Below are 22,825 nucleotides of genomic sequence, written 5' to 3' on the forward strand. Positions count from 1 at the left end.
TGGTATTTGTAGGGTTCGTTTACTTAAGCTAATAAATCGTCGACAAGAACTTAAAAAAAAATGTTCTATGGTCTTATCTTCACTACATATGTGACAAATCGGTGAGGGTGTCAGAATGCAGCAGTTACTTCAATTTTTTTCTCGATCGGCATACGAGTTTGTTGTATGCAATGCAACAAATAAACGTTAACGTCTCCTTTATTTCCTTTTATCGCAGCCAACATTTTTAATTTTTACGCACGTTACTACGTACTTACTATTCCCTCTGCGTTTGTTGCACGGGAAACAAAGTGCGATAAATTTCCGGATCAGAATAACGCATTTTATACACTTACTGGCATATTGACAAACAGGCACACTGCTGTAGCTAAACAACGAATACATCGTGTTCACCATATTCACAGGCGCTGACAGCTTATTTGAAGGAGCTTACAACAAGAAATTGACCCCATGTGACTAAAAAGGGTTAACATACCTGGCGTTCTGTAGGCAAATCCGTCGCCGAGGGGAACGCGACTCCCATCCTCGTCCACTACAGGGGTAACCTGAGTTTGTACCCCGTCTACAAGTACAGACAGCGTCTGCAAGTCGTTCGCTGACATCGTCTGCTGTTGTCGGCTCTCAAATGTGGAAGCTCGTGAACCACGCTTGCACCAACGTGGCACCACAGGCAGAGCAGGTTCTGAAAATTCCTGAACCAGCACTGCACCTTTGCTGCACTTTTTGAAACGAACGCTAGGGTGCAGGGGGCGCTAGGCTGCACCGCTGAAACGAACGGCAAGGTGCGGCACCGCATGAATTGGTTCAAGTGGTGCAGCTGAATCGAATAGACCCGAAGAATAAAAATAAAGAAAGCAGTTTTGAAATCTTGAATCTTCCCATAGGCCAGTGTTTTGCTGGCTCAGATATTTTGGTTTCTTCATATTGTTGCCACTTCTTCGTAATCGAAATACATTTTACGCAACCACAAGGACTGGAATGTGGCACTGCCTTATGTCAGGTTCGCCCCTAATTCATCACGTCACGATACTGCTGGGTATTCCCCCTTTTACTTGCCCTTCGATTGTGACCCTGTATTAGCATTCGACACTTCACTCCCCTTGGTACGAGATTCGAGGACTGAGTATATCCGCGACGCTATCGCCCAGGCTGACCATGCATGCCAGCTTGCCCGCACTTGTTTGTTGGCATTGCAGGAAACTCAACAGGACGCTTACAATCGCCGTCATCATGACACATACTTTTCTCCAGGCTCTCCCGTACTATGGTCCCCTTGCTGCCGAGTGGGCCTCTTCGAGAGACTCCTTCCATGCTAAAAAGGCCCTTACCACGCTCTACGTCAAGTAACCAATGTCGCTTACAAGATAATCCCCATAAGCTTTGTCATGCCACCCAGTTCCACATCACCTGATGTCGTATAGGTCTCTCGGCTTGAGGCTTACTATGCCCTTACTGATGGCCCCATCTGAAGCACTGGGATGGTGCTTTTTCTGCCAGGGGTTGTGTTACGGGGGGAAAAGAGGACTATGTGGACGATGGTGAAGACGACGAAGTGGCAACAGCCTCTCAGGATTATCGGCCGCTATTTATGTATCTCATATAAATACATCGTGTAAATAGTTTTATACCTGTGACAATGTGAAGCGGCTGGACCCACTTCAGCCGCTTGGGCTGTGGTGTTCCACTGCTGAATATAAGGTCACAGATTCGATTCCTGGCCTTATGGTAGTAATTTCGATGTGGAGCAGAATACAAAAAAAAAACACTTTTGCCCAAAGGTTCAGTATTGAAAGACATGGCAAGGTTTAGCTCAAGCTCCTCACATGGTATTTCAACAATGAAATCCAAAGTTTAATGGCAACCCATGTGGCCAGGAAACAAGTGAAAATTCAAGTGAGAAGACAAGTGAAAGAGAACGAGCATGATGCCCGAAAAAGGCACGTGGCTTCAAGTGCCCTTGCTGAACATGCCGAGTCAGAAAGTCGTAAGTCTTTGTCATTTCCCAATGAGGGGATCGGACTCGGCTTGTTGTTTACTGTCTGTCTAGCTCAGACTAGCATATGTGCCACAATGTGTGGCATGTACAAAGCTCCTCAGCAGGAATGCTAATTAGTATGTGCACAACACACATGGCAAGCAGTGAAAGCCAGAATGGTGCCCTGGCAGAGAAAATTGAGTTTGATAGTATGTGTACTTTGCTTCGTTGTTTTTCCAGCTGAATGCACTGTGTGTCTCTGGAGACTTTGTAAACCTTCATGCAGAAGCCGTCCATGCCCATTGGTACCTGGTGGCGTGACGGTGGTGGTGCCACTGGTGTAAACGGGCCTTTAGTGTCCCTATAATTGCTATCGAAATAACAATAATGCTCATGTACTTAGCCTTAGGTACACGTTAAAAGAACCCCAGGTGGTCAAAATCAACCTGAAGCCCTATACTAATGGCACTTCCCGTTGAGTGGCGATGAAAAGAGAAAAAGCCGTGTATCAATGTGACAACTCTACTTAGAGTTGAAGGATTCTAAACATTTTTGTAGCATGAGATTCGTGAGACGACGTCCTTTAATAGTGAGGCCATTCTATGATTAGTTAGCAAAGTGTTTCATGGCCCCTTTAAATGTAGAAATTATAGCTTGCTTTTCACTTTCAATATTAGGTACCTTTGTATTCCAGCCAGTTCAATACAAGTATACAGGATAGAATAAGGCAAAACACTGCAGCTTTGCTGTGTACTGAAGACAGGGCAGTTCCAGGAAGAGGACTTTTCTAATAGCTTATGCATCTACCTATGCTATGTGCTCTACTCATATTCCATTTTGCAGAGACAACTGTCCTTAAAGGCTGTCAGGAGTCACAATAATTTCTTTTTGGCCAACTTACATAATGATTACAAAAGAACTATTGGGTTATGAAGTGAGTTATTGCCTGATGGGAGGAAATTGTAATTCCAGCTGTGCGTCATTTTGAGGAAACAAAAATAGGCACTTGCAAAGGCAACAGTGAATCACTAGGGAGATTTAGTTGCCTGGGGAAAAGCAGTTTGCCTGAACGCTGTCACTAATGCTTGTCATTAAATTAACAATGCTTTTTCCCCTGTGACTTGCATAATAAGTCAAACTAACTTTCACTAAAAATGCCATTTTATGTTTACTGTAAACAACACAGTCATTTTTTTTGTGATGTTTAGCTAAGCTGTTGACATACGCTGGGCACCATCATTGTGGAGCGTAAACAAGATCTTTTGTGTAAGCAATCTGTAAAATCAGTTATTACCATCTGTGCCTTCTTCATAAACAAATTTTTATATGCTAATTTTGCATACCGAACGAATGTAAAAATTCTACGTGGGGACAACTTATGCATACTAAATAGGAAGTGTTGAAGGCAAACTGTTAAGTGCAGTGGCCATTGCGAATATTTTTCAGAACCTTTAACTGTGCTCCGAATGCCTCGTATAGCATTCTGCGTGCTGAGGAGCCAGTGAGGTGATCGATGCTTTCCACCGGCTAGCGTAATTTCCCTAAACATTTTGGGGTTCCTTCTCCACCGTCAGGTTTCGTAGGTATCAAAGAAATAATGCCAGATGCTAAATCTTCTCAAATACTGTTTACAGAAAGAAAAACAGGTAGGGGCGACTTTTGCTGCTCAACTGCAAACCATGGCATATATGAAAGTTCATATTTTTGAACATTACCAAAACAATGATTGCGACCTAATGCCACCATGCGAAAGGTGATGTCTGCAGTCGTTTCCGATTCTCTGAAAGCATGCAAGCCATTTTGACATGTGCTAGGGAATTTTAAATAGATGAATATTACGAGGGTGAGTTCCGAGTTCAGTACATATATTCATACACTTTTGATAATCAGTGGTGCAGTTAAATGAGTTCATTGGTATTATCTTTTATTTCCTGTGTTACTGTGGTGGTCTGCTTAATGTTGTAATGAATCATACGCATTCTGTGCAGTCAAACTAATCTAGTCCCCTGCATAATTAATTTAAGCAAGTTATCTTTGTCATATTGAAATGTGGGTTCTGTAGGGTCATGCACTGGTTGATATACCATTGAAAATGTCTCTGCTGAATGAAGCCATTGATGTGAGCTAGTGGCTATAAGCTCTGTAGTGCTTCTAAACATTTGTATGACTTGTCGTGTGAAGGACTCATTTCTTTAAAAATAATGCTGGCTTTGCTGGTTTGAATGCCTACATGAGTTAATGATTGCGAGGGATTAGAGGAACCCGGGGGCTCAATTTATTGTTGGTAATAGCCAAATAAAGCCAACACAACTTTACTAAAGCAGAAGTTACGCACTCATAAGACGGACACCTGCACAGAACAGCTTTAGTTATTTGAAATTGTGTATATACAAAGAATTAAAATAAAAGCCCAAACTAAATGAAGTTTCGTGAATGTTCATCTGATGCTTCGCATCATCAGTACACATACACAATAACTGCATAGACACATGGCCACGCTGTCGGCCTCGCAGCACATTTGTTGCCGTACAGTAATATTGAAATTTTGATGAAATTCGGATTGCTTCTGAAGGCAAAGAAAGAACAAAGCTGGCAGAAGTAAATGCATGACCATGCAAGTCATCTATGTGCATTCAGTTCATTGACTTGCCTGAGGAAAATAAGTTGCCTTTTTCTCTAAACTGAAGTAAGCACTCGTGAGGGGGACAACCTCCATCTGGTGATGCGCCAGTCACTGCTGCTGCAAGAACGGTGCAGCTTTGATGAAGATTTACCGTGTTTTAACTTTACAGCTCCAGAAAACAGTGGGAAGCCTCTGTTTCCTTTCAGGGAAACCGTTACAGTGAAAGCTCGTTAATTCGAACTTCAATAATTCAAATTTATGGATAATTTGAACTGTACGATTTGGTCCGGCCAAGCTCCACAGAAGTATATGTATAAAAAATTCCGTTAATTCGAACGCGAGAAGGTTCCCTCACGGATAATTCGAACTACGCTCGCCTGGCACACGGCCAGAGAAACGCGCCTACTGCCTACACACAAGGCTGTATTGCCTCCGAAACGGAGAGAACGGCGAGAGAAGGCAAAATCGGAAAAAAATCTAACCAACGCGGGGTCAGCCAGAAGGCAGCGGCGGCTGCCGCCTCTCCATTCTACGTAACCTCCGAGACTTCATGCCCGTTGTGAATCTCGGAGGCTTTGCAAATCTTGTACAGCTGCTAATGTTGTGCGGAGATGGCACGGCAAGCGCCAAAACACAGCAAATCAAGTACGTCGCAGCTGCGCTTGCAATCAAGAACCAACGAATCAGGCCCTTCGCCACCTTCACATGTTCAGCATCTTTGTCTCGGCAGTCTTCTTCGGTTGTGCACCTCTGTTTTCAGCTTAGGAGGTATCGGCCGTCGCGATTAATTGTGATGGTGTTAAGCCTCGGCTAACGTTCGTTTCGGTGGACATCGGTGGTGTGGTACAGTCGGAACCAGAGCTTCGACTTGAAGGTGGCGTGTGCCCGCGGCACACACCATCACTTTCTGACACGGCAAATTTCTGACATGCCCTACTGATTCCAAATCGCAGTGTACTGTTGCTCTCCTTCACTTTCGTTAGTTCGAACTTTCGTTAATTCGAACTGAAGCGGCTTCCCCTTGCGGTTCGAATTAACGAGCTTTTACTGTATATGCCAGGTGTTTTTTGTTGTGCAAAGCACTTAATAAAAACCTTGTATCTAGGTCCCTGCCATTTTTGCTGATAGGCTACGTGGCTAGGCGTACGTTAGCAACAAGAAAAATGTTGGCATAAATTTACATAAATGTAAATATGCTAACCAATTCTAATTACTAACTTTATGGCATATATATATGCGACATTGAAGCCGAGGAGTTGTAAGGTCATGTCTGCATAGCAGAAATTCCAAGACTAGCACAAGTCCATATCCATCCACAAAATCTGCTAAAGAAATGCCTCAACGTTTCGGTTAAGATAATCCCAAGCTGTTAAAGGCATGCTTTTGGGAAGCTGTTAACTAGAACACCAATGTATTTCGGAGCTCATATTAAGGTGACTGATCTCAAAAGCGGTGCTATACTTCTTGATATCAATTTCACAATTACATGTGCCCCAAAGTTAGTAATTAAATAGTAAATAGTAATTACTATAATATTTTAGTTAATTTGCAAAATTATCACTGAAAATTTTCGTGCTGGTTATGGTGGCCTAGTCACATAGCTGTCAGTGAAAATGGCTGACGCCTACATACTCTGTTTTTTAAAAGTATCCCACTTAAAAAGAAGACTTGGTACATTTATACCTCCTGCATCAAACTTCACTATAATGAAATTCTTGATATAACAAAATATTTACCTTTTTAGCACTTTTTGACTATATAACACAATCTATTTTGAACCTGATTATAACGAAGTTTCTTTATAGATAATTTCAATATAACAAAACTTCAGTGCCACCACGAAGGAATATCAAGACAAATGGAAACTTCTGCAAATGCAGACGCTCAAACGATAGAATAGTGTGCGCCTGCTTGTGAAATCACCTCTCAGATCGTGCGAACAAGAGGCTGACGCATGTCTCCTTTTCTAGTGCGGCCGTGGGCATGCATGACTGAGTGCACGCGCAGCCTGTGTGCCCCGTTTTAGAGGTAATCTTTCGTGTGTGCAAAGACTAGGCGAGCTGAGATAGCGTGGCATTGTGTGCGGTTTTCCCCCACTTTTAGTGCTGGAGGTTGCGTAATCTCAAGTTTTGATGACATGTTCAAGTGAGAGTCAGACAAAGCATTTACTCCTCACTGCTGGCACTTTTCATGATAGCATTGTTCCATGGGGAAGGGGGAGGAAGGACACTAACAGCCGCATGGGCGGAGTTGACATAGAAGAGTGGCTGGCTTTGCTTCGTACTGCCAATATAAAGATATTGCCTACATAAGCATGAAACTGCATCTTTTGAAGCCCCTTCAATTAGGGTGGCTGGAATTGGGAGGTGTGAAGACTGCAGCGCCACCACCATTGCTTAGCGAGGCCCCGCTGTACGTTCCTGCCATTTGGGGAAAATTCGGCACTTCTGTTGGGGGCGTTGTCAGCCTCTCTCTCGTAGGCCACGGCACCGTGAAAGGTAGCTCTTGTGGTCTACGTAGTGCAGTTCTGTTAAGCTTTTATTGTAGTGAATAAGCTTTTACAGCTTGGCAAAGAGCCTCGAGGGAGGAAATGTGCCCCCTGGACTTTTGGAGTCCTTGCTGTTGGAGGAGCAGCTGCTCCCAGAAAATGAAGAAACAGCTTTGGACGACACTGCACTAACTCCCAAAGCAGCAGAAGTTGCCTTAAACCATGTGGACTATGTGGAGAAGCACAGTGATGCATGTCTGGTTTATTACATTGCCACAAAAGCATCATTTTAACTGATTGCTAGGCATGCAGGGATGCTTGTCTTGTCACAAGAGAAAGTGTACCACACCACTTTCCAGTAGAAGCTTATGGGGGGTCTTCTGTACCCATCAGTCTGTACTACCTCATTCAGACCCACGAGAACAGCCTCACTTGTGCATTTAGCACTACACGACTGAAAAGTAAAATTAATGAAGGATTTTTTTGCTTCTAGCAGCCAATGTGGCACCAATTGGCTGCACGGAGCATTTCACTGCTCTAACAGGATCGGTGGCTAGGTTCTACTGCATCACACATGTTCGCATCTTGCTCAAATGATTAAGCCACTGTTCTACCCACAATGAAGTCAAAAGAGTTAAGCCATGTTTGGGAAAATGTGATGCTCTGCAATGACTGTGCTATTTGCAATAAACTCGTGTTAATTCATCAGCGTTTTGTACTTTTTAGAATGCTTTTACCACATTGCTGATATACTGCATTAACTTCCTCCCTTTAAAGAACTATTACATTCGCAAATATGTGACTAATGTGTGGGTGACACCTTCAAAGTTGTTCCAACATGCTGGCCTTTACTCTCGGCAAGGCATAAGTGCGCTAACTTCTGCAAGAAGTGGATGTAAAAACTCTTACTCTATTGGCTGCGCGATCAGTGCTCACAGTTTCTACGTAGCATGAGAACAGTGAAACATGTCATTAAATTCTCTCAGCATCTACAATGCTGGACAAGAAATACTTCTCTGCATCAAAAGAATTCAAGTGGAAAAACCAAGCACGACCAAAATCAGTTGCCTGCCCCGAGGTATGCAGACGCCACGAAAAACTACGGCACCCCTGCCGGCAGCGCCGTCACATGGCAGGAATGCATTTTTGAGCCAGCCTCCAGAGCCTGGTTGGTCTTTGCAACTGCCCATTCTAGCCACCCTAATTCAACAAAAGGATTTTTTTTTCATTCAAACATGCTTTTTCCAATTGCCCGATAATTAGGAGAATTTTGTAGCCTCTCCCATGTAAGAAAAATCCATTGGTGGCTACACTTATTTTCATAAAAAATTGAATTTTAATATAATGAAATTTCACTGTAACAAAGCAATAAACTGCTGATATTACCAACTTGATTATATCAAGCTTTAACTGTACATCCTAAACATTTGCTGCTTTTGTCAACAGATTGTCGTCTTGCCTTTGTATGCATTTTATCCACTGTCCCTGAAACGTTCTTGACACATAATTTCTTGAGCACTGCTTGAAGTCTACCCAACACACATTGTTGTCATTCTGCTGTCATAAGGACACATGAAAGGGAGGAATGTCACCGATCCAACTCTAGCACGAAGGTGCAAAATAAAGGTATGCCTGCTTGTCTCCTGGTTAGCGCATAAGGTAGTGACTGCCCTGGAATGGCTTTGGTCCTAGGTTTGGTCCACAGAGCAGAACCAATTTTTTTAAAATTCAAATAGCATTCTTTGCCTGCTTCAGCTGTTTCAGCTGTCGTCATTCCAGCTTTGTCATCTGACTCTCGTCATGCCGTCATCACCACACCATCATCATCATCATCAACATCATACAGCCATCATGTCGTCACCCAGTCATTTTATCATTGTCATTGCGTTAGTAATGTCCTCCCATCGTCGTCACACCTGTTAGAGGATCAATCGCTATTATTCCTTGTCCAGCATTCTATCGTAATCATGTCATCATTCAGTCATTATGTCGCTGTTGACATGACAGTGTTGTTGTTGAGTGCTATCATGCATTCGCTGTCATACTGTTGTCGTCATGCTGCTGTGGTCGTGTCATAACTGTCATTCCGGCTTCTTCATCCGGTTGTCATTGTACCATTGTTGTCATCTCATTGTCCTTACCCGTCGTGGTTGCTCAGTGGCTATGGTGTTAGGCTGCTGAGCACGAGGTCGCGGGATCGAATCCCGGCCACGGCGGCCGCATTTCGATGGGGGCGAAATGCGAAAACACCCGTGTACTTAGATTTAGGTGCACGTTAAAGAACCCCAGGTGGTCAAAATTTCCGGAGTCCCCCCACTACAGCGTGCCTCATAATCAGAAAGTGGTTTTGGCACGTAAAACCCCATATATTATTATTATTATCATTGTCCTCATGTCCTTATCGTCACACTGTTGTCGTTATACTATCGTCATAATTTAAATATCAACTTCTCATTGTGACCCCGTTATCATTACACTGCCTTTGTCATCCCATCAGTATCATTCCTCCGTCATTTCCTCGTCGCTAGTCGGCATCCTACAGTCGTTATGTCGTCGTGCTCATGGGTGATCTTGCTGAGTGAGTGCCATAGCAAAGTGGGACGATATCGGAGTATGTGGTATATAGCCGAAGCATAGTGTAAAAATATTGAGGTGTTGACACTGCGTATGCCCAAGCGTCCATAGTATGTTCGGCAACACCTGGGCGCACCTGGTAGCTCTGGTAGCACCGCAGCCAGCGGTCCCAGCTAAGGTGACAATTCTTCTGCCTTCCCCAAATTTTCGTTCATAGTGGAGTAAGTAAAACTCTAAGCACAAAGTAAATTCAGTATTTCAGATTAAAGTGATTGGTGTACAAGGCTTAATGCTTCGCTAACACGATGGTATTGTCTGCAGGGTGTGAATGACGTGAACACAGATTGATTGGGCAGCACTCAAAGCGCACTCAAGTTCCATTCGCGCACACAATTTGTTTTGTCCAATCTAGTCATTGACCCAAGCATGAAAAAATTAAAGCATTAGTCCATGTGCTACCACTCCATCAGAAGAAAATAGTGATTGCACCGGAAACACACTTAAAAAAAAAACGGTGTGTCGTTATATTGCTCGAATGCTATTCACATTACTATTGACAGTCGTAGTGAGATTAGTTCTGCTGTGATTTTTTCAACTACAAAGCTTTCTTTCTGAGAAGCCCATATGGGTTTTCTTCGTAGCTTCATGGTACATTCAGTTGAATAACACATTTTTTCTTTCATAAACCTTCCTACACTTTGCAGGCTTCTGCAGAACTGCTTTGCCATTATGGTGGCCCATGTTGGTCTATCTGAAGACAACACAAACACCTCTTCACATGGGTTTCGGCAGCTTTTCTGTGGACGGAAATCTAACACTATTACCTTTTTGGTGGCCATAGCATCAGCTGCTTTTGCAATATCTCATTTTCACTGCCTCAAGTGCTTTCAGATTCCACGCTCAAAGCAGCAAATATGGCTTTAGTAAGGGCAAATCAATTCACTGGAACAGAACATAATTGCTAAATTAAAATTACAGGAAGGAACATGACATTTTGTGTGTAGAATGTTAAGCTCACACAGGCACATATGTCCGTGCAAAATGTAAGAAATAATAAAATAAAATAATATATACAAAATGTCGTGTAAACAGCACGTTCACTGCATTTGAACTTTACTAATGGCTTCATTAAAGGTGGGATGGCAATGGCTTGCACATGTCCAAGTAGAACGCATTCCAAGGCTAGTTTGTACTTTTCTCTTGACTGCTGAGTATTGGTGCACAAGTAGACAAAAACCTAGAAAAAAAGTAAAAGCACATAGAAATGTTCAGTGAACTTGTGTTTGTTCCAAGTCCACTTTTATGTCCTTTCTACAGCGACATTGCAGTTTAGCGCAATATGGTAGGTAGTGTGAGCAATGTTCTGCGAATACTCGCACAAGATTATGGACTTTCACATTGCACGCTGTGGGAGTTCCTTCGGTCTACTGGGGCGCAGTCGTTGCTGTGCCTAAGACTCCGGACTCCGGACTTATTCGCCATTGCGAGGAAAACCCCTCCCAAATGCCTGCCCCTCGACCTCGCGCTTTTTCCCCAGGCATCGCGGCCGCGTCCCGTGACGTCATGCTATGCGGCCCTGCAATTGGGTCGTGGGGCGTGACGTAGGGAAGAAGGGAAGCCCCGACTAGGACGATCCCTGACGTAGAGAAGCCCCAACTGAGGACGATCGCCGTGCGCGGGAGAGTCGTGCTGCGGTAGGGACGAGCGCCGGTCACGAGAGGCAAGCTGCAAGGTACGTGAGCGACCAGCTATTTGTGTCCCCAACGCCCCCGGCCTGGGGACGTTCACGTGCTTTGTCAGCTTGCGTAAGTGTGGCTGAAGATGAAGATGAATAAATGAAGATGCAATAAAGTATTTGAAGCATTCATGGTCCACCTGATGCTTGTTTTCTCACACACACAGAGCAGAGAATCTTTGCATTTGTTTTGTTTAATAGGTGCTACCACACCGGGAGGTAGGTAATTAAAGTGGAGAAGAGATCGAGTGCTGCTTCTGCTTGGTATAGCGGGATTTAACAGGGTCACGACATGGTAATACAACTATTTTCAGTTTATCATTGTAACTAAGAGCAAAGGGGCAAAGGATTGGCTGCTTTGTCCAAAGGCAAGGCATTGAAATTTATAGCAAGGTTTAGTATGCTAGAGCACCTAGCACAGTGTTCTAACAATATGTGGAGGCGACATGACACGTTGCAGCACACGAGTGATTGCTGCTAGGCAGCAGGAATAGGGTCATCAGATACCAGGCTTGTTGCAGTGCTGGCGGGATGATGAATGCTGACAGTGATGTTACTGCCATTGCATCTTGGTGTTTGTCAGCACCTAGTGAGAGGATTCACAGGATTTTGCTTAACGCTTACTGTCCATCCTGCTCAGACCAGTGCATGCACCATGGTAACTTGTACAATAAAACAGCACAAAGCAAAGATCACTTGCAGAAACTATCTCGGGCTGACTGTCGAAGCAGACGTGTGAAAATGAAAACATGTATACCGCGCTTTGGCCATGTAAAACACACTTCATTTCAACACCCATCAGTGTTGCCAGATCAGCACAGTTCAACTACGATATAAAGGAATTCATACAAATTCTCTAGTGCACTAAATGGCTATTTTGTGCACTAGTGCACTAAATAGCGCAAATTACCATGGGATGTGCATGGTTTTACATGCAGTGTATAATGCAGGCTTGAAAATTTGTTGTTATGGCCCCTATAAATCGTACTGCTAGTTCACAGTTGTTTCCTCTAAGCAGTTATGTCGCACTCATCTGCAGGTGGACCCCTGGGCATGGCCAAGCCATCGAGGCCGAGCTGCGGCACAGGTCGCCAGGAACGCCGGCGACAGGAGATGCCAAAGAGGTGCAAGCAGGGCAGCGAACGGCAGTCGCGATGACCGGGACCCGATGAGCTCGAGTGTCCTGCGGGCCTGCTCGGCCCAGTACTACAATGCCTGCCTGCCTCCTGGCGATGCCCTCCACAGAAGCGGCAGCGCAAGTCAGCTCAATGGCCACCATGCGCAGCCGCAGTCGTCACCGCAGATGCACACGGCAGCCGCATCGACGGTCCATCACCAGACGGCGGTCAGCATGAGCAGCCCAACGTCAGTGGGGCCCGCACGACCTCAGCGGACGCACAGCGAGCGTTCCCAGCGCACATCCCGAATGAGCCTGTACCGGAGCAACAGTAGTCTGGACCTGGACCACAACAATGGGATTGCAGCCGGTGAGCCACTCCGCGGAGGCCCATCGCGGAGAGATTATGGCTCGGCATCATCACTGGACCTTCTGGCTGCTTCGTCTGGAGGGGACAGCAGCTTCTTTGCCATGCTGCGGGAGTACCGAGCTGGAGGTCAGCGAAGAGAAGATCAACGAAGGTGTGTTTTTGGTGTTGTTTCTGCTATTATGAGTAGTAGTAGTAGTAGTGGTAGTAGTAGTAGTAGTTGTAGTAGTAGTAGTAGTAGTAGTAGTAGTAGTAGTAGTAGTAGTAGTAGTGGAAATGTATGGAGATGCCGCTTTGACCCAGAGATACAGCAGTATACAAGAAAAACTACAGCTGCAAAAAGGAAACAGATAAAAACTGACAGGCAGTACTCTCTAGTTACTATAACCCATCATTCACGGATGCGATGTAGGCAGTCAGCATGCTTAGGTCCTTACATGGTGTTCTTGGAATAAATGAAACAGAAGTTCTGTTCATCACAAAAAGCCCAGCAAATGCTCAGATTGTCAAAATATTTAGCATAGTGTCTGTCAGTACAATAATGATGCTTCTCAGAGCCTGAATGTGCATTGCACACTTAGCTAAAATATTAAACAAACCTGAAATTAAAAAACACGAAGTGCTTGCTGAACATAATTATTTGAAATTAGCATGGTACCAAACAAACCTTCACTAATCATGCTCATGGGCTTCGTACCAGTTAACTTGGAGCCCTCTAGTGGAACAAGAACCGACCATTCAAACTTGGGCTCATTCCTAGTGTCCTTTTACTCCCGTTTTATATGTAGCAGGCAGTGTTATGAAATCTCCAGAGACTTTTCTCGCTCCTTGCATTGCAATAAAAAAATAGGGCCTCACATATGAAAGATAAAGGTATATCCCTCGTGTAATTAGAGATAACATGACCTTTGATACTTGTGTGTTGTAAAATATGACATAAAATATTACATGTCACAGATCTAAGTCTACTTTTACCACCTGAATGAGCGGAGTGACACATATGGGTGACCAGCAGGCATAGCGCATGCCGCTTGCACTCGAAAAAGAAAACAGTACATCGTGCACTGGAAGCACAAAGGTGTACAAGTAATCCGTGATTCAACATAATTTTATGCTTACAAGTTGTAGTTGTAATACATCTAGTAGTTATTTCATAGAGAGTGTCGCAGACCGAAGACAACTGCAGTGCTGCAAAACTCACGGAGTGAGGCTTCTGTGGCCGCATTGCGTGGCCTGTGTGAAATCGAGTATGGCGCGTGTAAGGTGCTGTGTCTAATGTGTGCATTCTTTCTCCATATTTTTTCTCTGCTTGCACAATTCGATTCTAAAGACTCATGCCATCTTGCATTCTTATATTCTTTCTGGTTTTCTGTTGTCTTCAGTGTCACGTCCCATGAACCCGGAATTTGTGCACTTGGAAGCGTACACATTGCACCACATTCTGATAGCATGCGCGTCTCGCAGTAGTTTCACAAACGCACTTCAACATTTCTTCGGTTTTGCCGAGAATTTTAGGCTGATCCTGCTACATTTCCTGCAGCACAATCGCACACTTTATGTTTACTGTACTCATGGCCCTTGGAACATAGGTATGAGTTGCAGCTACCTCAAAGTTTCTCAAAGCTTCAGATCAGTGTTTCGTACGTGAGGTTTGCACTACAGATCATCAACCCATTGCAAGGTTTCCTGTCATGTTTCTTTTTTTTAGCCCAACCTCATAAAATACGAAGAAAAGAATTGTTACAAACTACAGACCCTGGAGATCCTTTAGCCTTAGTCTGTGTTCTTTGTTTTCATTACTTGTGGATTGGCTGGCTTACCTTTATCTTCATTATCATTACCATAAACTTACTTTAAATATGATCTAGGACAAAGGGCTTATCCCAGCAATCGGCGGTTATTGCTTGTGTCACCTGAACATCAGAAGGTTCCTAAATTCATCACTTCATTAACCCTATGCCACCCTCAACTGCAATAGTATTCTTTTGTTCGCATCAATTCTATCTCATCCAGTGGATAGAACATCTGTTTATCCACTGGTTTATCTGTTTTGCACGATCTGCTCGACTTCACTTTCTTTCTCACTCTCAACTATAATAGGTCAGTTTAACAGCATTTTGATGCTTTACGCACAGCCCTGGTCCAGCCAACATCCAAGAGTTTCTGCGGGGCCGTCTTGATCCTGCCCCGGCAGTCCAGAATGCCTCAAACACCCTGGCACATGGAGCGCTCGAAGAAGGATCGAGTCCGCGCCTCAAAACCAAGTTCCAGCGCCTTCTGGAGCTCAGGGACCGTGGCAAGGGCTGGAGTCGACTGCCCAACGCTAGCGGAGCAACAGGGGGCAGTGCAAGTGCGGCCGCTGGCAGTGCAAGTGGTAGTGCGAACCAGGAGAGCTCGCTGTTTCGGAAGTGGAAGCCAGGTGGCCGAAGCGAGTCCGCGGACGCACGAAGCCTTGAGCCGTCGCTACCGGATCCGGCTGAGGAACGGCTGCGGAGGCGAGCACTGGCCCACTTCGACTGCCAGAGCCTTGGAGCCAACCTGAGCCGTGCATCGGGTCGTCTGGCTTCCATACTTGGGAGGCGGAGGAATACCACGACGGGTGCGTCTGCTGCCTCCATGCTCCAGCGAGCGGGAGCTGGAGGCGGGCTAAGTGAGGACGGAGTGGAAGGTGTGGCAGATTCAGGGGATGGCCGGCAGAGTGCGCTGCTCCTGAGCTGTCCATTCTTCCGGAACGAGGTTGGAGGAGAACTGCAGAGGCAGCTGGGCCTTACCAGGGCAACGTCCAGGTGGGTCAGCTAACTTCCAATCTACAGTTCTTGGTAATAGATATGGTGATGGCATTTCATCAGCTGTGGTGGAAATAATGTAAGGTTTCACTTCTCCTGTTGTCGTACTGTAGCACGCTGTAAATGAAACAGCAATGTGCAGCATAGTATCTTGCACAGAGATGTATGAAAAGTTTCAACATCGTTGGGCACATTGTGGAAGGCAATAATCTAAAGATTGATAAACTCGTTGTCCATGTTGATAGAAGTTTTGCAGAGACAAACATCATTTTAGTGGCAGTAACCCCGCCAAAGAATAGAAAGAAAGAGAGCTATTGCTTTGTACAGTATCGTGCAACTTGTTGGTCATTTCCAAACACCTTACAACTTTATCAGGAGCCGGTAATCACATGTGACCGTCTTGCCATCACAGTAAGGTCGGTGGCATTCGCTTTCATGGGCAGCTGTATGTCTGTATTCCGCACGTTCCATAGTCTTTGGTGCTTGATGACGATTTGAAACTTTTCTATATTTGCACCCTTCAGGTCACACAATATGACATAGCTTCACTGCCATAAACAAAAGTAAACAGATTCCCTTATTTTGCGCAGATCATGTCCTTATCACCTTCAGGTAACAGATGGGATGCAGCAACAAAGAAACCTGAAATAACCGGGCAGATCTTGAAATGTCGGTCTCGGAACAGGATAAGTGTGCAATTTGCTGCTGCCAAAATATGTGTGAAACAAGTGTGTCAGGGATTCAAATTCGCGTTAGCCAATATTAGCGCTCTCTGTGCAGTGACTGCAGTAATGAATCCCGATGCTAGTTCTCTCTTTTTGAGCTTGCCTTTGTTGGCTTTATTTCGGCATGGAGAAATACAGTGCAGGGTCTATCTGAATCTCCAATGTCTCACGTTTACGGCGATACCAAGTTGGCGGCGCTGCATCAACGGAAAGTGGCACTCGTGCAATAAGCAGTGTCATAGCACCTGCCGAAGCTCAATTTTCTTCCCGATTTCCAAGACAACAAGCTACAAAAGGGCAATTTTATCAAATTCTGCTGCGTCTTTCTTCCATATATTTCACTAGGATATAAAGAAAGGTCTCAGGATTGCAAAAAACAAAGAAGGAAATCTTGAGCTAGTCGGTCATTTCATTGCCACATCCTTGACAAATTTTTCTCCATTTTTGGTCGAAACAAATTTCGGGCGATACAAATTTTTTTTGCAGTCCCGAGAGATTCATATCATCGAGACATTACTGTAGACATCTTGTTATCAGTTGTTTCAAATGCCTGTTCCCACATATCATCACTCTAGAAAGGTGATTGTGTTTGTAGTGGCCATGAGCTTCTATTTGCTGCTAAGCTTGTTGCTTGATCCTTATGACATGCAGAGCTGGAGAACTGACATGGCAGACCTAGTATGTTATCTCATCCTTTTCACTAAGCTCATGTTAGTTAATGCAGTTCTATAGCTGTTCCATACATACTGTCGGCCAAAAAAGTAAACGGACCACGGCTTAGGTGCCCGGGACGGCTGCGGGGCCACACCGGCGCGCTGCTATCTCGCTCCGCATGCTGACGGCAAGAGTGCCCCGAGGGATGCCAGACTTTGCCCTTGCTCTCACGCGGGGCCTTGTCAGGCTTAATAAATTTCTAGTGCACTGTTTGGTTGCTCTGGTGCTGACGAAGGGGATTATGCATTGCCGCTAGTCTAGCACATGGTGCGGATGCACAGTAGTGGATGGCAGCGGGGCATCAAACCGCGGCACTGAGAAGGAACGCAAACCCATTCTGATAGTTGTTTTTGCTTATATTCACCTTATTTTTCATTGCATGTCGCCGGTGTCCACCACTGCTCGATTTTAGGCAACCTAACGCAAGTAGCTGCAACAGCGGCTACGTGACGCGTGCTCTTTCACGTTGGCGCAATAAGTTAGAGGTGCTAAGCTTTACTGAGGGCACGGCTTTTCTGTCGAGATTGCTTTTTCGGCATTGTCTCCAGCAGTCGGTTTAACATTTACATCAGTAGGGCCTCTGAAAACTGCTTTAATTTGCTACTACAATGCGCAGGCCATTATGAAACGTTACAAAAGTACGGCCAGGAAAATATAATTGAGAAGACGAATTGGAATAACTAGTCAGTCGTGAAAGTTTATTCATGGAAGCATTCCGTGGCTTGAAGGGGTCCCGGTGCGATGCAAAGTTGCCGTTGACCGCGATGACTTGGCTTGCTCGTCTTGGCATCGAGTTGTATAGCGCCGTCGCTATAGCTTTAGACATCCGCGCGGCGCTTTTAACTCTCACTTATCGTGCTGACATGAAAGAGCGCGCGTCACCATAGCCGCCGTTGCGGCTACTTGCGTGATGTTGCCTAAAATCGAGCAACGATGAGCACCGGCGACACTAATATGAAAGATAAGGTGAATAGAAGTGAAGCAATCAGAACGCTTCTTCGTTCCTTCTCACCACGGTTTGATGCCCTGTGGCCACCCGCTGCTGCACGACAGCGCCATGTGCTGGATGCACGGTACCCTTCGTCGTGACCGTCAGCAGAGCAACCGAACGGTGCACTAGGAATTCATCAAGCGTGATGAGGCCCCGCGTGAGAGTGAGGGAGAAGTCTGGCTTCACTCGGGGCACTCTCGTCAGCGCGCTGAGTGAGATAGCAGTGCCTTGACATGGTACCGCAGCCGCTCCAGTGACGTAAGCCGTGGGCCGTTTACTTTTTTGGCCGATAGTACTTTATGATTTCACTGGAGTAGAATGAACTCTGCTATGTGCTGTGCATTGCATGTCGGGCACAACACATTACATGCATCATCAAATAAGTGAGTGCTGTCACCCGAAAGCTTGCCTACCAAGATTGTGGTGCGCCATGCTTTGGCACCAGTGCATTGCGTTGAAGGTAGGCAAAGCTTAATAAAATGCAGAGTGCTTATGTGCCACTTAGCGGCATTTTTTTTTCCACCATGAACGCACGTTTGTAAGCAAGAGCTGACCCTGTATTAAGTTTCCATTCCTTCTCATAGTATGTGCCAATGACTTCTGTTGCACTCGTAGAGCCACTGCTATGAAAACGCGAACAGGACACCGCCTGTCTTATGCCTGTGATGAGCTCATCCAAACAAAAGAGATCATTGGTAGTGAGACTTGGTAGTGAACAGCATTGGTTGAATGGAGGATGTGTATGTCTCAGGCTGGAGCCAACACTTGAGCATCAGCAAGAGGACCTGGCCGGTAAAGTTTAACGATTCTTTTCCGATGCTATTCCTTTTCGTCCTGTCTCAGAGTTTGTCCAAGCAGTGCTCCACCTGTGCTATGACTGGTAGTGCGCAGCTATTAACAGTAGATGGAAAGAATAAAATCGAAAAGTTCAATTCCCAGCTGTGATGGCCACATTTTAATGGGGGCAATATTCAAAAATGCTCGTGTACTTTAGATTTAGGTGCACATTAAACAACCCTAAGTCATCAAAATTAATCTGGAGTCTCCCACTATGGCCTGCCTGGTTTTGGCATGCAAAACAAGATTTTATTATGTTTGAAAAGAGGGGTATTCAGTAACGATGCTGAGGTCCAGCCATGGGACATCCCTTGATCATGCATATTTCTTGGTCACTTTGTCTCCATCTTCCTGGTAACCATCCATCTTGGCTGTATAACCTCACCATGGGCGCATGACTAGCTGTGTCGCAATTGAAACCTCTCAGTAGAGGTTGCACCAGAGCTGTTGCTCATGGAAAAGGGGTTGTGCTGCCAGTTCTCACAAGTAGGAGGGAAGCCCCTGCTTTTTGCTGGACCTTGCAGCACAATGTGAACAAAACCGCTACAGACACGAGATGGAGTATGACAACACAGGGCGTTCCTGTGTGACCGCCCTGTGACCGCCCTGTGTTGTCGTCTCCCTCCGTCCCATGTCTGTAGCAGTTTTATTCACAATGTCTCGCCAACTGGCCTACAACTTCACCCTGCTAAATTTGCAGCACAACCTTCGCCCCCATGTTCTCTTGCCATCTTTATTGAGCACCTTTCTTCTTTTTTAACACTTCGACTTCCCTCATCCTTCTCTTGGCACCTGCTTACTCTCCTCCCCCATCGGCAGTTGGTGAAAGTGAGCTACTTAAACACTGCCGAGGAAAGCACTTCTTGTCCTGACGAAGGGAAGTCTCCTTGTTGAAAGATTGACTCAAGGCTGTGATGATGATGATGAACTGTTGATGATGAGAAAACATTTCACAATAACATGTTTGTCTCCTGGTGTCTTTGTCACTTAAATGCTTCTTAAAACTTTTTTTCTTTTTTATGCAGCCAATTGTTGAGCTGTTTGTACCAATTTCTGTCTGCTTTAAAGGGTCCCTCACCAGGTCTGGCCATTTTAAACAGACAAGCTCAGTGCATACAATGCATGCTGATGTGTCTGCAAAGCGTTGCGCTGATGCGTGCCACGCAAACAGCTGAAATTTCCAACCAAAAGCCGCCAACCCTTCTCAGGGGAGCCCTGTTCCCAGCCGGGAAGTCAAGGTCAGACACACAAGGGCTCATCAGTGGCATTCATACATAATGCGGCTTGCTGAAGCGTCATACTGTGTCACATGCCTTCGAGAATTCTGTAATGCTACAGCAATTATTTGTTTGGTCTGTTGCTTCACTAGATGATTTAAACTTTTGGGGAATAATAAAACCTACAAACCAGACGTCTGCAAGTCTTCTGTCACTGCTGCCTTCTTCTCTTCGCTTCTCCTATCACAATGGCCCTGCTACCACGTTTCTTGCTCACGGCATGAGGTTCTCTGGTGATTCTTCTTTCTCTTCTGTGACTTCTGGTGCAATTGCGTGATCATACTCGTGCATTCATCTTCGGCTTTCTTTTGCAACACACCATGTGCATCTTGTGAAAGTAACACTTCTCTTTTCAGTGCCCCTTTGTAGCAGCAAGGTCTGCCAGGCTAAATTCTGTTTGAGTACCTTTATTTAAACCACACTTGAGTGGAAAACAACTACATAGGGGACACACCAAGAAAAGTGGGACATTGCCAACACTGTTGTCCACATTGTCAGTGCCAAATTTATGTCACCACTCTCAGCTTAATATGAAGCAAGAAATTTTGCACAATAAGCGATCCTGCTTTGTGCGCTATAATTTGCTCAAGTTTTGCATTTATCTGCTCTTGATGCTTGCAGAGCAATAAACCACTGAATCTTATTGTGGAAAAGCTTATGCATGAGGGATACTAGTGAAAAGTAGCCCACTGACAGTTGAAAGAGCTCATGAACAATCAGTGGCATTTTTGGATGTCCCTCTTTATAACACTAAATAGTTGCAGGTAGTTTATGTGTTGTAAATTTCGAAGGAGCAACTTTTCGAGCCAACAGTCCATTCTTGCTGCTTTCTTGCGGCCTTAGCCTGCCACTGCTCCAAGTAGTACTCGACTCTCCTGCCTTTTCATTCTTTTAATACCGCTCGCATAACAAGGACTTCTGTCATGTATGCACGTGTGATGCAGGGCCCTTCGATCGGGTCGTGGTGGGTCTGCCCGCAACAATGGAAACAATGGCCCCTGGCATCGACCAACGTGTCTGAGCGGACTTGCCATCCTGGAGAGGCCTGGACTGGACGACGGGGCATGTCCCTACCAGCGGCCGGCCACACTGCTTGACGGAGTGGACAGGGGCGCCCTCTACTACAGGACCCACTTCCACGGAAAAGGTATGAACATAATTTTGGTGGCTTCGTCTTAAAGCTTAGCAATAAACTTACCTTGCACGGTCACCACTGAGAACCATTGAAAACAGCGGGCATTTAAATTTTCAACTGGCCTTGAAGCGGATTACACTTGAATTGACTAGGCTTGCAAGGCTTTTCAGCCTAAACTTAAGAATCGCATGACTGAGATGAACAGGTCGTGTAGTAGTGAACAAACATGTGAGTAGTCATAATTTTCATTTCCTTTTTTTCTTTTTCATTTCACCCTCGAATGTAGCGAGTTCCCTTTATTTACAGCTGTACAGGAGATTGGTGAGATGAAGCTGAACTTATAGCTAGGCACCTTGTTAAGAAGTTGTTTGAATACTATGTTACTGTGTCATCAGTCTTCTGGCTTTTTGTTGTGCAGGCAATTTGTATGTGTTTGTCTTTGTTCCCTTTTCCTAAAAATATCCTGCACTCTGTGTAAGAACTTGTCTGACAGTACCTGCATCCTGACAAAGCTCTTTGCCAAATCTGTCACTCTGGATACCGAGGTACTCTTGATGGGGGGCAGCCAACATTTTACCAGTTGGACATTTGGCTCAGACTGCCAGCCTCTTTCAAAATGGACTGTCATTGAAATGTCGGTGTCATTTGGAATTGCTGTGAAAGTTCCGATCAGCTGTCGTTGACGGGAGCTGTCACTTTAAAGAGTAACTAAAGGCAAACATTTAATCCATGTATATTGTTAGATTGCCATTTCACAAGCATCCCATTAGTATTTGTTTTATACTAAAGCCTGACTTCTTTTGGCCAAACCCTCCCGACCATTTTCGTGCAGGTCACCAAAACTGGTTTGGCATTGACGAACGGCTAGGACCAGTTGCAGTTAGTCTGCGCAAGGACCGCCTTGACGTGCCAAATTCCGCAAGACCGTCACCTGGCGGAGCACCACAGACACTCTACAGGATCATCGTCCGAACGAGCGAGGCGAGTATTGTTCTTGTGAAAGGAGCATAAGCACCTGGTCTGTCCTCCATGCGTAGCTGCCAATTCTCCCAATTCTTTTGTAATGTTTGCAACTTTGGGCTCGTTCTACGATTACATTGATGTCGCATGGGTGTTGCACCAAGTTTTATGAAAAAAATTCCATTCGCAAAGAAGTTTAAAAGCATTGAAAAACGTAATGTTGCAAAAGATGCATACAGAAAAGAAATCGTAGTGGTACCTGCGGTGTGGCAGCGTAAGACGCTATATGCCAGAGGGCTACTTGTTTCAAGCAAGTTCATTAAACCATGTTGCTGAAGCACAAATTGAAATCGGCAACAGCAGTGTCACTGAAAAAGTTATTGTGATTTTAAAGACTACGTGTTTTTTGTCCATTTCTACTGTTGCAAGTCTGCTGCTGCTTGCATGCTGCATCTGAAAGTAGATCATCATTAATAAAGTGCATGTGTATCCCACGAAAGGCTCAGTGCAAAATAAGAAAA

At 45.0% G+C, this 22,825-nt stretch overlaps 1 protein-coding gene across 8 annotated transcripts in view; it reads left to right on the forward strand.

Annotated features, from left to right (window-relative positions):
* LOC135903460 (signal-induced proliferation-associated 1-like protein 2) overlaps positions 1 to 22,825 on the forward strand; it is a 222,478-nt gene that overhangs the window by 86,781 nt on the left and 112,872 nt on the right. For all 8 annotated transcript variants that reach the window (XM_070522588.1, XM_065433782.2, XM_065433783.2 and 5 more), the window contains 4 exons: positions 12,435 to 13,033; positions 15,015 to 15,665; positions 21,154 to 21,356; positions 22,177 to 22,325. In XM_070522588.1, coding sequence (XP_070378689.1) covers positions 12,435 to 13,033; positions 15,015 to 15,665; positions 21,154 to 21,356; positions 22,177 to 22,325 — 1,602 coding nt within the window. The remainder of the gene's footprint in view (positions 1 to 12,434; positions 13,034 to 15,014; positions 15,666 to 21,153; positions 21,357 to 22,176; positions 22,326 to 22,825) is intronic.

Source organism: Dermacentor albipictus, chromosome 7 (assembly GCF_038994185.2).
Source record: "Dermacentor albipictus isolate Rhodes 1998 colony chromosome 7, USDA_Dalb.pri_finalv2, whole genome shotgun sequence".
Classification (NCBI taxonomy): Eukaryota; Metazoa; Arthropoda; class Arachnida; order Ixodida; family Ixodidae; genus Dermacentor; species Dermacentor albipictus.